The sequence below is a fragment of the Nycticebus coucang genome, chromosome 2, assembly GCF_027406575.1.
Source record: "Nycticebus coucang isolate mNycCou1 chromosome 2, mNycCou1.pri, whole genome shotgun sequence".
NCBI lineage: Eukaryota > Metazoa > Chordata > Mammalia > Primates > Lorisidae > Nycticebus > Nycticebus coucang.
Genome location: NC_069781.1, coordinates 74,086,371 through 74,100,898, shown reverse-complemented (window position 1 = coordinate 74,100,898; position 14,528 = coordinate 74,086,371). Strand labels below are relative to the sequence as shown.

Here is a 14,528-nt window from a genome sequence, read left to right as displayed (position 1 = left end):
ATAGTGAACTGGGTATGGAAGAAAAATGGAACATCCAGTTTTAACTGGGCACATGACTGACCGGCTAAAAACTACATTTCCTAAATCCCTGCACAGCTGGGTATGCTTATATGACTAGTTCTAGCCTATGGAGGTAATTTTGGGGTAGTGACTTTAAGAAAATAATTTATGTGCCATTTACTTCCCATTTTGCCTCCCTACTGTGCAGAATGTGATCCTATGGTAGAAGCTAGAGCTGCTGTGTCAGACCACAAGGTGGAAGTTGCATTATGAGGATTGCAGAGTTAGAAGAGAGATGGATGGAGTCACCTGTATTAGGCAGCTTTGCTGCAGTAACAAACAATCCCAGATTTTCAGAGGACTATCATAACAAAAGTTTTTCATTTATGGAATATTAGCCGAGTGTTACTGTGGGTTAGCTATGAATTTTTTCTATGTATCTTCTTCATTTTAGAATGCAAACTGAAGAAATATTCCCTAATCTGAATGTAGTGTCATAGTCAATGGAAAAAGAACAAGAGAGCTGACAGAAATACGCAAAGCTCTTAAAACCTGTGCCCAGAAGTGGCAAACATTATGTCAGCTTACATGTAATTCATGTAGCAAAACAAAATATTAATAAAATGGAGATGTACATGTTTTGTAGGTTTGGGGATACTAATTGGGAAAAATAATGCAGTATATTGTATCAGCATATCAACTTTAGATGGTTTATGCTTGAGCCACTGTTATTTTCACCTCATTACAATAGTCAAATCTGCATTCTAACCAATATTAAAATAATGCCTTTAGTCTTTGTGGCAACAGCTTCCATCCAGAAGCCTAACAAAAGTTGCTTCATTAGAGCAAAAGACCCTATATGTCTATATGGCTTTCATTAAATAGAGAAATATACTTCAGGACCAGAATGTACTCAGAAGGGTCTTGAAATCTGAAAAAAGAAAAGATAAAGACATATCTTCCAAATTACCATGAACATATCTGACAATGTCAGGGAAAATTTTATTTTTAAGGTTGCCAGCTGTACAGAGAAACTAACTACCCAGATAATTCTTATAGCCAACCCCTCTCCTTCCTTAGAAATGGACTGGAACCTCTTGACTTAAAGTATGTCTAGAATTTGTTATGTTTTTTCCATTATTGTCATAATAAAATACATAATGCCACACAACTATAAGTCAAATCTGGGATTTCTGTGGTAGTATTCAACATAGCAACTATTAAATAGAGAAATCTGCCCGATGGTAATACTTATTTTTTTTTTTTTTGAGACAGAGTCTCACTATATCACTCTGAGTAGAGTGCTGTGGCATCACAGCTCACAGCAACCTTAAATACTTGGGCTCAGCAATTCTTTTGCCTCAGCCTCCCAAGTAGCTGGGACTACAGGTGCCCACAACAATGCCCAGCTATTTTTTGGTTGCAGTTGTCATTGTTTGGCAGGCCCGGGCTGGTTTTGAACCTACCAGCTCTGGTGTATGTGGCTGGTGCCATGGCTGCTGAGCTACCCAGGCGCCAAGTTGCTAATGTTTATTCTTTTACAATTTCATTTGTTTAGCCAACAAAAATTTATGTAGCACTTATTATGTTCCCAGTATTAGATTAAATGTTATTTTTCCTGTTTTATTTTATTTTTTAACCTTCAAGTTACAATTTCTATTCAAATAAAAGACACATAACATAAAATTCACAATTTAAACATTTCAAAATATACAAATGAGTGGTTTCTTTCTTTTTTTTTCTTTTTTTGCAGTTTCTGGCTGGGGCTGGATTTGAAACCGCCACCTCCAGCATATGGGACCGGCGCCCTACTCCTTTGAGCCACAGGCACCACCCTAAATGAGTGGTTTCTTTAAAAAGTATAGTTACAATGTTGTGTAACAATCATGACTTTCTTAATTCTAGAACATTACCATCACCCCAAAACGAAACTTCATACCTCCCAATTCCCTCTTCCATCATCTCTTGGAAATCGCTAATCTATTTTCTATTTGTGTGAATTTGCCTATTCTGTGCATTTCTGTATTCTTGGGAGGCTGAGGCAGGAGAATCTCTTGAGCCTGGGAGTATAAGGCTACAGTGAGTTATGATTTGTGCTACTGTACTCCAGCCTGGGTGACTGAGTGGGATTCTGTTATAAGAGAAAGGGAATGAGGGAGAGGAAGAGAGAGAGAGAGAAAGAGAGAGAGAGAAAGAGATGAATATTGAAGTCCTCACTACTATTATTGTACAACTATTTTTCTTTTCAATTCTGTCTGTTTTTGTTTCATGTATTTTGGGACTCTGTTGGTAGATGCATATTACTATATCTTCTTGATGGGTTGACACTTTTTATCATTATATTAGTTCATTTTTGTCTGTCTTAATAATTTGTTCCTTAAAATCTATTTTGTCTAATATTGGTATAGCCTTTCCAGCTTTCTTTCGGCTTCTGTTTGTATAGAATATTTCTTCCAATCCTTTTACTTTCAACTTATTTGTGATAAAAAAATATTTTCTATTGTATCATTTTAATTCTTTTTACTATATATTTTGGAGTTATTTTCATAGTGGTTATCCTGGAGATTAACATTGACATGTTAACTTATGGCAGTCTAATTCACATTAATTCCAACTTAATTTCACTAGTATATAAAAACTTTACTACTTTATACTACTTTCCCTCTCTCTTAGAACAGAATCTCACTCTGTCACCCAGGCTGTCATCTCACCGTAGCTTTACACTCCCAGGCTCAAGTGATTCTCCTGCCTCAGCCTCCCAAGTATGCAGAAATGTACAGAATAGGCAAATTCATACAAATAGAAAATAGATTAGTGATTCTCAGGAGATGAGAGAAGAGGGAATTGGGAGGCATGAAGTTTCACTTTGGGATGAGGGTAATGTTCCAGAATTAAGAAAGTCATGATTGTTACACAACATTGTGACTATACTTTAAAAAAAAACACTTTTCTCCCCATTATGCTGTTATTGTCACAAACTATAATTTTATACATTGTGTGTCCACCAATATAGATTTATGACTGTTTTATGTAGTCTTTTAAGTAAAATAGGAAAAAGAAAAAACATGTTAATACTGTCACTTATATTTACCTATGTAGTTACTTACCTTTATTGATTTTTAAAAATCTTTTCATGTGGTTTCGAGTAACTAATGTCCTTTCATTTCAGCTTGAAATATTCTCTTTAGCATTTCTTTTTTTTTTTTACCGCAAATTTTCTGGATTTTATTAGCCATGAATTTTAGGTCTTCTTTATGTAACTTAGAAGTTCGTCTTTTTCCATTCGATAACTACTTTTTTCCACTGTTCTCGCCACTGTTGTAATAGAGCTCCAATTTCTTTTCCTGAAGAAATGCCCACTTTTCTGATGTCACGGCCACTGACAGGAAATGGAGGAATGGACCACTGCTGCATTTCCTTTAGGAGACAGTGCTCTCCTTGGTACTTCAGTAGTTCACACACAAGTAGTCGCATCAAGTTCCCTAGAATCAATAATGAAGTCTTGATAGGGTTTCAATGGTTCAGAACTGTCTGTTGCTTTAACTAAATCTTTCCTATTTTTAACTATAAATAAGACAAGGTTTTTCTCTTCTTTTGAAATCTTCAACCTCAAATCCGATTTTGTTACATCATCCTGTACTTTGAATAATGAGGCCAAAAGAGTCATTGGCTTTGGTGAAAATCCTTCAACATTTGTACAGACTTTGTTTAGTTCTTCTAAACTTGCATTAGCAGGTAAACCTATATAAGGAGCTACATCAAGATCATAAATAAGGTGAATCAAATGATTTACATGGTTACCAACAAGAATTTTTTTCAGTTCAACCCAAATCCTCTCTCCTGATACTCCAGCCAGGCCTTTTGCATTTTCTGCAATTGCTTCCAAAGTATCAGGATCATGGTCACCAGGTTTGTCTACAATTTTCCCATAAAACCTAAAATATCTTAAAATTCTTAGATAATCTTCTTGTATTCTCTGTTTAGCATGTCCAACAAATCTCACTTTCTTATTTTTTAAATCTGCATAACCATTAAAATAGTCAAATAATGTGCCATCAAAACCTAAAAACGTTGAATTTATAGTGAGATCTCTGCGTTCAGCATCTTTCTGCCAGTCAGTTGTGAATTCTGCCTCAGCATGTCTTCCGTCAGTGAGGACATCAATCCGTAGTGTTGTAATTCCAAAATTTTCTTCATGAAGCCTGGCGGTAATTGTTCCATGCTTTTCTCCTTTGTTGTTTATCATCTGAATCCCAGCCGACTGAAACATCTCCTTCATCTGAGCTGGGGTAGCAGTGGTGGCAAAATCCACATCCTGAGGTTTCACTCCATTTAATAAATCCCTCACTGCACCTCCTGCTATTCTTAATTCATGGTTCTCTTTGACAAATAATTCTTATTCATCTCTGTACCAACTTGGCTCATGATGGAACTGCGCTGTGATATTCTAGCTATTAAAGAATGGCTTCACTGGGAAGTGGGTTTATTTTCTTTTTCAAGTTTTCTTTCTTCATATTAAAGCGGTATCCAAGAAACTGTCAGACTCTTCAATCCTTCTGTGAAAAGCGATTGGAATTCTGGAGACTGCAACTTCATTGTAAACAGACACTGCTTCAGAAGGCACAGCCTAGCCCAACTACAGCTCAGTACTGGCCTGTGCCTAGAATACAGGTACCTCAGCATCTGGAAAGTCACCAACCATGCATCCCACCGGCCGTCGCCGCCCCTCTTTAGCATTTCTTGCATGGTAGGTCTGCTAGTGATAAACTTTCTCAGCTTTTGTTTACAGGGAATGTCTTTCTCTTTCATTTTTTATTTATTTTAATCAATCAGTCCATTAATTAATTTTGTATAGATAGTTTCTCTCTATGTTGCCCAGGCTGGATTTGAACTTCTGGGCTCAAGTAATCCTCCAGCCTCAGCCTCCTGAGCAGAGGGGACTACAGGCATGCACCACTGTGCCTAGCTTCCCTTCAATGTTGTTGGTTGGATGTTTGTTTGTTTGTTGATTTTTAGACATACAGTTGGCCTCTGTCATTCAGGCTGGAGTGCAGTGACATGATCTTAGCTTCAGCTCACTGTAGCCTGGAATTGCTGGCCCCAAGCTGAGTCACTGCACTCAGCCTTTCCTCCATTTTTGAAGGATAGTTTTGTTGGATAGTGAATTATTACATGACAGTTCTTTTTGTTTTTTATTTTAGCACTTTGAATATGCTTTCCCATTTCTTTTAGGCCTCCATGATTTCTGATGAGAAATCAGATATTAATCTTATTGAAGATAAGCACAATGAGTGGCTTCTCTCTTGCTATTTTCAAGACCCTCTGTCTTTTAACAGTTTGATATCGTGTCTTGGTATTAATTTCTTTGAGTTTATTCTATTTGGAATTTGTTGAACTTCTTAGTTGTGTAAATTTATGTAGTTAATCAAGTGGGAAGTTTGGCCCACTGTTTCTTCAAATATTCTCTACCTTCTTTCCTTCCTTCCTTTTCTCTTTCTCTCTCTCCAGAGTCCCACTGTTGTCTAGGGTAGACTGCAGTGGAATCATCATAGCTTACAGCAACTTCAAATTGCTGGGCTCAAGTGACCCTCCTGCCTTAGCCTCCTGAGTAGCTGAGATATGTGACACCATGCCTAGCTAATATTTTTTGTAGTGACAGGGTCTTGCTTTCGTTTTGGGTGGTCTCAAGCTCCTGATCTCAAGTATTCCTCAAGCCTTGGCTTCCCAGAGTGCTTTTTTTTTTCTTTCTTTAATCATTAAAAGTTTCTCAGAGTGTGGTCCTTAGGTGAGAAAAATCAACATCTCCTGGGAAGTTGTTAGAATATCAATTTCCAATCTCTACCCCAGACATACCAAAGAAACTCTGAGAAAGAGGCCCAGCAATATGAATTTTAACAAGCCCTCTCAGCAATTTTAATGCATGGTAAAGCCTGACCAATGATTTACACACCATTGAGTTCACTAATGTTATAAGAAACTCTTTAGACACATTAAATTCAACAGAGTTTAATTTAACAAAGAACAATTTGTGAATTGTGCAGCCCCTTGAACCAGAATAGCTTCAGAGAGAGACTTTGAAGCTGTCACATGGTCAGGGAGGATTTATGGACAGAAAAATGGAAAATGATATACAGAAAACAGAAGTGAGATATGGAAAGAGCCAGGTTTGTTACAGCTTGTTGTTTGCCTTATTCAAACATCTTTTGAGCAGTTGGTCACCTGTGAGTGATTGAAGCATGGCTTCTGTGATTGGCTGACACTTGGCTACTTGTTACAAATGAGGGTTATAGTCTGTTTACACATTTGGTTAGGCTATAGTTCACTTTGTATAGAGAAATCCTTAGGCCAAACTTATATAAAGAGACAGCTTTAGGCTAAAATTAATTTAACACTGATTTAGCCTAGCATGTGTCTTTCAATTAAGTAATAAATTCTAGTCATACATTTATTGAACTCCTACTAGATGCTGAGCACTGGGGATCCAATAAGATACTATTTTTGGGCCAGGCACGGTGGCTTATGCCTGTAATCCTTGTACTCTGGGAGGCTGAGGTGGGAGGATCACTTGAGTACAGGAGTTCAAGACTACCCTGAGCAAGAGTAAGATCTTATCTCTACTAAAAATAGACAAATCTGCTGGCCACAATGACAGGTGCCTGTAGTCCCTACTACTTGTGAGGCTGAGGCAAGAGGATTGCTTAAGCCCAGGAGTTTGAGGTTGCTGTGAGCTAGGCAGATGCCACAGCACTCTAGTCTGGGCAGCAGAGTAAGTCTCTATGCTCCTCCCCCAAAGAAGATGTTATTTCTGCTTTAAATAATAAAAGATAGTCCCTACTCTTTTTTTTTGTTTGTTTTTTGGCCGGGGCTAGGTTTGAACTCGCCACCTCTGGCATATGGGACCAGCACCCTACTCCTTGAGCCACAGGCACCGCCCAATAGTCCCTACTCTTAAAGAGCATACTATGTAAAAATGTAGTTGTGAATAGCTATTGTGGAAGGCCAGAAGAGGATCACTGAACACAGAAATTCATCCTAAAACCAGAGCACTGTACACATTAGTTTCAGACTGTGGTGGACAAATACCCTTAGAGTCGTGATGGCCTGAACAAAGGAGATGATGAGATAGCAGGATGGGGGAAGTGTGGTCTTGAGCAACTTTCTCTGTGGACTGGAGAGAATTCATTTGTACTCCAGCCCCTAGATCCAATGCTTTATTAACATGGAAGTGTTTGTGGAAGTGATTACAAAGCAGGGTATATGCTATTTATCATTTAGTGTAAAAGGAGATTCTATGATCAGACTTTAAAAATTGTAATGAACAATTTCAAATAGAAAGAAAAGTAGAGAGAATTGTATCCTAAACCCCTAATTACATATAATGCAACTTTTGAGCTGGATGGTGTAAGGACCAAATGAGATAATGTATATAAATTCCTCAGCATAGGATCCTGTACAATCTTTCAGGAGGCCTTCACTTATCTTACACAAGGTATTTCTTTTGGTTTGCTAACCCAGAACTGTGCAGAGAAGGGAATTTAGCAGTATTTGATTCCATTTCATTTAAATTGAAACAATATAAATGCACCAGAGTGAGTTTGTTTCAGTTATTTACTATTGTGTAGCAAACCACCTCCCAAACCCACCCTTAAAAAGTAACAATCATTTATTTAGTTTAGGGCTATGTAATTTGGGCAGAGCTGGTGGGGGGGTGGTGGGATAGGTCATCTGTGCTCCACGTGGCATCAACTAGGGTGGCCCCAAAGAATCCTCAGAAGCTGGCTGGAGACTGGAATTATCTGAAGGGCTTACTCACTACCTGGATTGGCAAGGGACGCTGGCTGTCAAGTGGAACAGCTAGCCTGCTCTATCTGTGTACTCTGTCTAGCAGGGCAGCTTCATGGTAGCTACCCTGTTTCCCTGAAAATAAGACATCATCCGAAAATAAGACCTACTTACAGGAAAGATAAGACATCCCCTGAAAATAAGACCTAGTGCATCTTTGGGAGCATACCTTAAAATAAGACACTGTCTTATTTTCGGGAAAACAGGGTAGATTTCAAATTGAAACCTGTTGGTTTTAAATATATGGGGAAACCTGGCTACCATGAAGCTGCCATACCGGAAAGAACCTTCAATAAGAAGGGGGTGGAGGGAGAGTCATTTGTTCTTTCTGAACCTCAGTTCTCAAATTTTAAAAGCCAGCATTTATTTTGGGGTAGCTCAGAAGACTCAAGTCTAAGGCAGAAATTTGAGTGTAAGTAGTTAATTCCTTGGGAGTTAATCCCAGGACATATCTTAAGCGAGTTGAGAAGTGATGTAAGAAAGGGAAAGAACCTGCTAAAAGATATTTAATCAAGCAAGTTACCACTGTAGGCAAATGGAGCTTAAAACTGTTGGGAAATACTGGGGAAACACTGTAGAATGGACATATCAAAGCTCTCCCACTTAAAGGTTAAGGGAGCTGGGTTATTTATATATCAACTCCAGCTAGTCATTGGTTGAAGACTCTTGGGGGTGGAAGGAAGGCACCAGTATCTCAGTACTGTCGGCATGCTAAGTTCTATGTGGGTGGGAAATACCGTTAGGCAAAGAGACATAGATACTAATGGAAGAGAATTAAGCAGGCTTTTGTTGAAAATACTAAGAGACGAAAGGATGTGAACAGGGCGCAGACGTGTCTGCTGCAGAGGATAATAGTTGTTTCCTTCCTTCCCTCCTTCCTTCCTTCTTTCTTTCCTTCCTTCCTTCCACCTTCAGTACAGTGCTTTGGCCCCATAGCTCACAGGAACCTCAAACTCTTGGGCTCAAGCATTGCTCTTGCCTCAGACTCTCAAGTAGCTGGGATTACAGCCCCCACAACAACTCTGGCTAGTTTTAGAGAAGGGTCTCACTCTTGCTCAGGCTGGTCTCGAACTCCTGAGCTGAAGCAATCCCCCTACCTGGGCCTCCCAGAGTATGCCACCATGCGGACCCAATAGTTGGGGGGGTAAATAATATGATATATAAAAACCCATTCCCAGAGTGGTAGCTCCTCCTCTGGTTTTGGCATTCCCCTAGAATAGCCCAGGGGAAGACTTTCACGGGTCCTGAAACATTTTCAACACACTCCACATAATCATTGTCAGTTCCCTAAAAGGCAATTTCAAGAAATGGCATAAATATAAATGGATTACCCACCTCCTTCAATAGACTTCAAGGCTGAGTCCATCAAGTTCTACCTGTATCTCAAACAAAGTTTCATCTACTAGATTTCAGACTTCCCTGGAGGTTCCTCATAACTGATTCTGATCCGCTTAAGATTTCTCACAACTCTTAACCTCATTCAAGCTGCCACCTTTTCAGCCACCTGCTCCTCCTGTGTGTTCTGGAACTCATGATCTGGTGACGTTGTCTAAGAAAGGCTGCAAATGCACGTTATTATGATATAGAACTCCTAAATTTATGGTCGTTTGGTAGTTTAACTGCATCTTTGGAGGTTTTTGAGTACAGGAATGAAATAATCCAATAATTAGAAGATCTTGGTGTGCAGGATTGGAGAACGGGAAGTGGGGGAAGCAGTGTGCGTGTGTGAAATTATTACTACAATCCATCTTGAGCCATGCAAAGAAGGAGGGACTGACTTGGCCAGAAGCGAAGCGAATATAACCAAGGGACCAATAAGAAAGAGGCAAAGCGAAGTGTCTCAACATAAAGTAAACAGTGGCCTGGTATCAGAAGACTCGGATTCTAGTTCAGGCTGCCACTGTCAGCTTTCCACTATTCCTCGAGTCTTTCCTATAAAACTGGATAGCTTTACCTTGCAGGGTTACAGCGGGGAGCGAGGAACCGTGCCTGCAGAGGGCTCAGCACCGTGTCTGTTACAAAGTAAGCGTGACAACCCAGTTTTTCATGTATTAAGAAAAAGGCGGAGGAGATAATACTATCTTTATCCCTTCTGTAGCCATAAATAGTGATGCTAAGCACCCGGCACATAGTAGGCACCCATCCCCAATACGTCTTCTCCCTTCGCCCCACGTAGGGCGAGACCTACTGCAGACTGCCCAGCTGGCGACCCGGGAGCCTTGGTTACTCCGGAGCCCTCCAGCATCCCCTCCCGCTGCTTGCTGTTGCCGGGGTCCCGGAACCGCCCAGCTTCACCACCGGCCAATGGCAGCTCAGCTTGTGCACCGCCTAGCTCCAGGGCAGTCCAATAGCGGCGCGGCGCGGGCACCACCCTGATCCTGCGCAGGCCAATAGCTGTGTGGCCCGGCGCAGAGGCCGCCCCCAAGCCTGGGGAGGTGGCCACTGGCTCCGCCCCACTCCCCTCTGACCCGGTGTCTAGTCTCTCTGTCTTCCTGTTCCAAACCACGTGGACACGCCGGGGGCGGTGGGGCTGCGGGAGGCAGCCAGGGCCGCCACCGTGGTAGTATTTCTTGCCGCTTGTGTTGCACCTCCGCGCCTGTCTGAAGTCGCCGCTTCCGGAGTGCCCGCGCCTCTGCAGAGGGCGCGCACATGGCGACCCAGGCGCAGTGTCTCAGCTACGCGGGGTGCAACTTCTTGCGCCAGCGTCTGGTCTTGTCTACCCTGAGCGGGCGCCCCGTCAAAATCCGAAAGATACGGGCCAGAGACGACAACCCGGGCCTCCGAGGTAACTTGGGGTGGGCAGCGTGGGCACCGGGTCAAGGGAAGACGGAGATGATGCCGCGGGGGCCGGCGCGCTGGGGGGCGTCGGGGTCCCGTGTGCGCGTCGGGGGGAGGGGGTGGCGCGTCGCCCCTACATCCGAATGCGCCGGAGCACTGTGGGGAGGCGGGGTCGGGCCCCGAGGGGAACACTCAGCTGCACGCCGCGCTCGGTGTCTACCGAGCGCGTGTAGTAAACAGCTACACGTTTTCTAGTTTTATGTGTTGCAACAAATCCCTGGCATCGGCCTCTCGCTTCTCTTGAGCTTCTCCAGCTCTTGCCATAAACCTCTGTAAGGAGAAAAACAGTTTGTTGGACCGAAATGTGGTGAATGAGCCGGTGGAAGAGACATTTGGAGAGAAAAATACCACCGGTTGGTTCTCTCTGTCCCGAAGCAGTCTCAGAAGCAGCTGCCCCCCTTGGACACCGACTGTTCTTGTCGCCATGATTTCTCGGCTGCCCTCACATTTCTCCTTGGGTGTGGATAAAGAATTAAACAAAAAATTCTGTGTTTGTTTTCAGCCGTGACTGTGCTTGATGTGCGAAGGACAGGAGCTTTTAGATAGATTTTTAACAGTCATGGGCCTAATTGCCTTGACTTTAGAAAAGGGTTGATGACAAGCGCTAAACTGCAGGTTTCCAAGCTCACTTTTTTCTCTAGAAAGTAAATGGATTAAAAACAGGCCCCTTTTAAACCTACCTCTCATTAAATGGCGCCGGTTTTCAAACCCTCCCCCCCCATAGGACGTGTGTTTAAAAGCTTCTGTCTTGTTTAGAAGATTCTGTCTGGTTATCCCAAATTGGGAGAGTCGGTTTAAAAGGCAAAAACCTGTCTGCAAATTAAAGGAGCGGGTTTATGGTTGGCCTTGAAAGCTTCCCGGGTGGTGTTGATATATTTAATTTTGCATTGTCTCCAGTATTAAATGCCATTCCATTTTATCATCTGTTAGATTTCTTCCGCTCTTGAGTGGTGATTGGTTGCGTATAAGGAGCAGAGATGCCATGTTATTGATGGACAATAGAAGGTTAGGAAGGAAAGAACTAGAAGATCCCATGTACAGTGGTGAGAATCCTATTGACAGCCGGAAACGCTTGCATTCATGGTGTTCCTGTCTGTCTACTGCTGAAAAACACTGAAGAAGATAAGGAGATAGCACTAAATGGTTTATACTAGGGCTCTACTTTTTATGTTCTCTTTATTTTGAGTCTGGCCTTTGTGATTGCTGGATTGTTGTACTCTGTGGCATTTTCAGCCAGCTTTCCACTTTACCCACAAGTTAGCCCAGCCCAGAGCACTAGCTGCTATGGTAAGATGGGTTTCTACTTTCTATGAACACTGGACATAGCTATTCTTTTTTTTTAAGATTTATCATACATGCAGTGTTAACTATTAGTTAAAACATATTATGCAGCTAGCCACCAGTGAAGCTGTTTACCCTGGAAGTAAGTATGTTCTTTTCCTTTAATCCTGAAAGTAAATGGTTGATTCATAAATATCAATTACCAAAAATATTTAGTAGATGCACTTTTTAATTTTTATTCTTGTTAATTAACATACATTATGTATTATTTCTTTGATATCTACACAAATCTCAATCTGCCTCTTATCCACTCATTTATTCACTAAGCAAGTATTTGCCAATTGCCGACTATAGGCTCACAGATAGCCTGGAATGAGATTATTAGAACTAGGGCAGTGGTTCTCAACCTTTCTAATGCCACGGCCTTTTAATACAGTTCCTGTGAGTTGAGACCCACCAGTTGAGAACCTCTGAACAAGGAAGTCAAGATCTTACCATAAAAGGCAGCTTTTTAAAGAAGAGTTGGTGATGTTTAAAAAATATGTTTCAGGGCGGCGCCTGTGGCTCAAGTCAGTAGGGCGCCAGCCCCATATACCGAGTGTGGCGGGTTCAAGCCCGGCCCCGGCCAAACTGCAACCAAAAAATAGCCGGGTGTTGTGGCAGGCGCCTGTAGTCCCAGCTACTTGGGAGGCTGAGGCAAGAGAATCGCTTAGGCCCAGGAGTTGGAGGTTGCTGTGAGCTGTGTGAGGCCACGGCACTCTACCGAGGGCCATAAAGTGAGACTCTGTCTCTACAAAAAAAAAAAATATGTTTCAAATAGTGAAGAAAAGAATCTGTATCTTGAGATAACAAAGAACTGAAATAAAAGATTGTGCAGAATTCAGCTCTCTAAAAACATCATGTACCAAGAGATGTGAAAATCAGTAAGGGAGAGAAAACTTCTGTGTGACCTAAATTGATGCTACAAATTAAAGTTGCCACTTATACCTGCAGAAACCAGAATGGGCTTTTCAGGCTTTCAGTAAAGTATGCACTTTATTATTTTGCTCATCTTTCTAAGACTGGTTATCTGCCAGAAGTATAGTGCCCATAAGATATGATTCCGTTTGTCTCTTGATAGGTGGCCTCTAATCTATTCAACATAATGTCCCAATGGATGTTCCTCTTCCTCTTCTCCCCAGCTGTCTTTGCGCACCTCTTCAATGCCACACACATATGCACTTCATTCCTTCTAAGAACAGGGACTTGGCCACTTGGCCTTTTCCTGAAAGGGTGCGGGACCCTGGTATGGAGCAGAGGTAGTACTGGTTGACAGATGTGCCAGTATTTTATGAAGAGCATTACTGTGGAACATTATTTGCTTTACCTCATTTTTATGCCAGGGGATGCGCTAATTTAGACCAGCTTGTGTTGGCCCCAGAAATCTTGTAGATGTTTGCTTAATTTCTTACAGAGAGAACTGAGAACTGTACATATGTGTGTATACATATATACACATATGTATATGCACACACATATGATACATAAATATTTGTAGCCTTTATTTGTGGCCATAGTCAAAGGAGTCCATGGTAGCTTGACTGAGGAGTAGCCATTGGGCAGTGCTGCCGGTCAGCTATGCCTTTCTGCCTCTTCCTGACTCAGGTTCTTGAGAGCTGGGGAGAACTCAGCGTATCCTATAAAATCTTCAGCTCAAATGCAAGAATCACATCGCCTCAAAGTGCTGTTTAAACAGTGTGGATATGAAAGGTTTTCTGCCTTAGGAATGTTCATTCAGAAAAAGTTTGAGCCTCACTATGTACCACGCTTGTGGGGATTATAAATGTGAGAAGCTGGCAGCCCCTCCTCTCACAGGGTTTTCCCTCTAGATAGGAAGAGCATGTGTCACTTGAAGTAGGAAGAATTGGCTATTATACAGGAGCCCAATGGGGTCCAGAGCAGAGTCTTCCCTGGAAGTCTTCACTAATTGTTTTTGTCAGTCAAATAAGGCCATTTCTACTGACCTGGTTGGATTATTGTGAAGACTAAATGAAATAACACTTCATGAAGACTAAGTGAAATAATACTTCAAAGTGTACTGAACAGTGTAAGCTGGTTTTGTTACTATGTAGCTGATACCCACTGGGAATGTTATCCCAAATCTGTTTTACTTCTACATGGAAACTTTTCACATCTGTAAAGAGAAGTGTGTCTTCTATCTTCTCTTTTCAGTCTATAGCTTTCCTTTCAGATGATTGTTTCCAGACATTTGTGTATTATACTAGAGTTGTCAACCAGGGTACTTGCACTTTTGCTCCCTATGGAACATTTGGCAGTGTTTAGAGATGTTTTTGGTTGTCCTAAATGGGAGTGGAGTGGGGATGCTGCTAGTGAGTAGAACCCTAGGATCATGCTAAATGCAATGCACACGATAGCCCCCATAACAAAGAATTATTCTGTTCAAAATGTTGATAGTGCTGATGTTCAGAAACCCAGGCCTACTGGGCTTTAATAATTAACCCTTTTTTCTCCATATCCCTGATGATTAGGAATAGTAGCCTGTAATACCAAGAAGACTGCACAAGGAT

The 14,528-nt window shown here is 41.6% G+C and overlaps 1 protein-coding gene and 1 pseudogene across 8 annotated transcripts in view; one reads left to right on the top strand and one right to left on the bottom strand.

The window, feature by feature from the left end:
• Positions 1-3,226: 3,226 nt before the first annotated feature.
• Positions 3,227-4,689, bottom strand: LOC128566539 (CCA tRNA nucleotidyltransferase 1, mitochondrial-like; annotated as a pseudogene). The gene is made up of 2 exons (XR_008374580.1): positions 4,537-4,689; positions 3,227-4,420 (listed from the first exon to the last, which is right to left on the bottom strand). The product of XR_008374580.1 is annotated as a CCA tRNA nucleotidyltransferase 1, mitochondrial-like (transcript).
• A 5,628-nt stretch (positions 4,690-10,317) lies between these two features.
• The window catches only part of RCL1 (RNA terminal phosphate cyclase like 1), a 105,360-nt gene continuing 101,149 nt past the window's right edge, over positions 10,318-14,528 (top strand). For 4 of the 7 annotated variants that reach the window (XR_008376456.1, XR_008376459.1, XR_008376457.1 and 1 more), the window contains exon 1: positions 10,321-10,627. Coding sequence is in view for 4 of the 7 variants with exons in the window: in XM_053573625.1 (XP_053429600.1) it covers positions 10,492-10,627 (136 nt within the window). In the remaining 3 variants the exon portion in view is untranslated. Of the gene's footprint in view, positions 10,628-14,528 lie in introns of all 7 variants that reach the window. The other 3 variants (XM_053573598.1, XM_053573614.1, XM_053573609.1) reach the window with 3 other exon arrangements.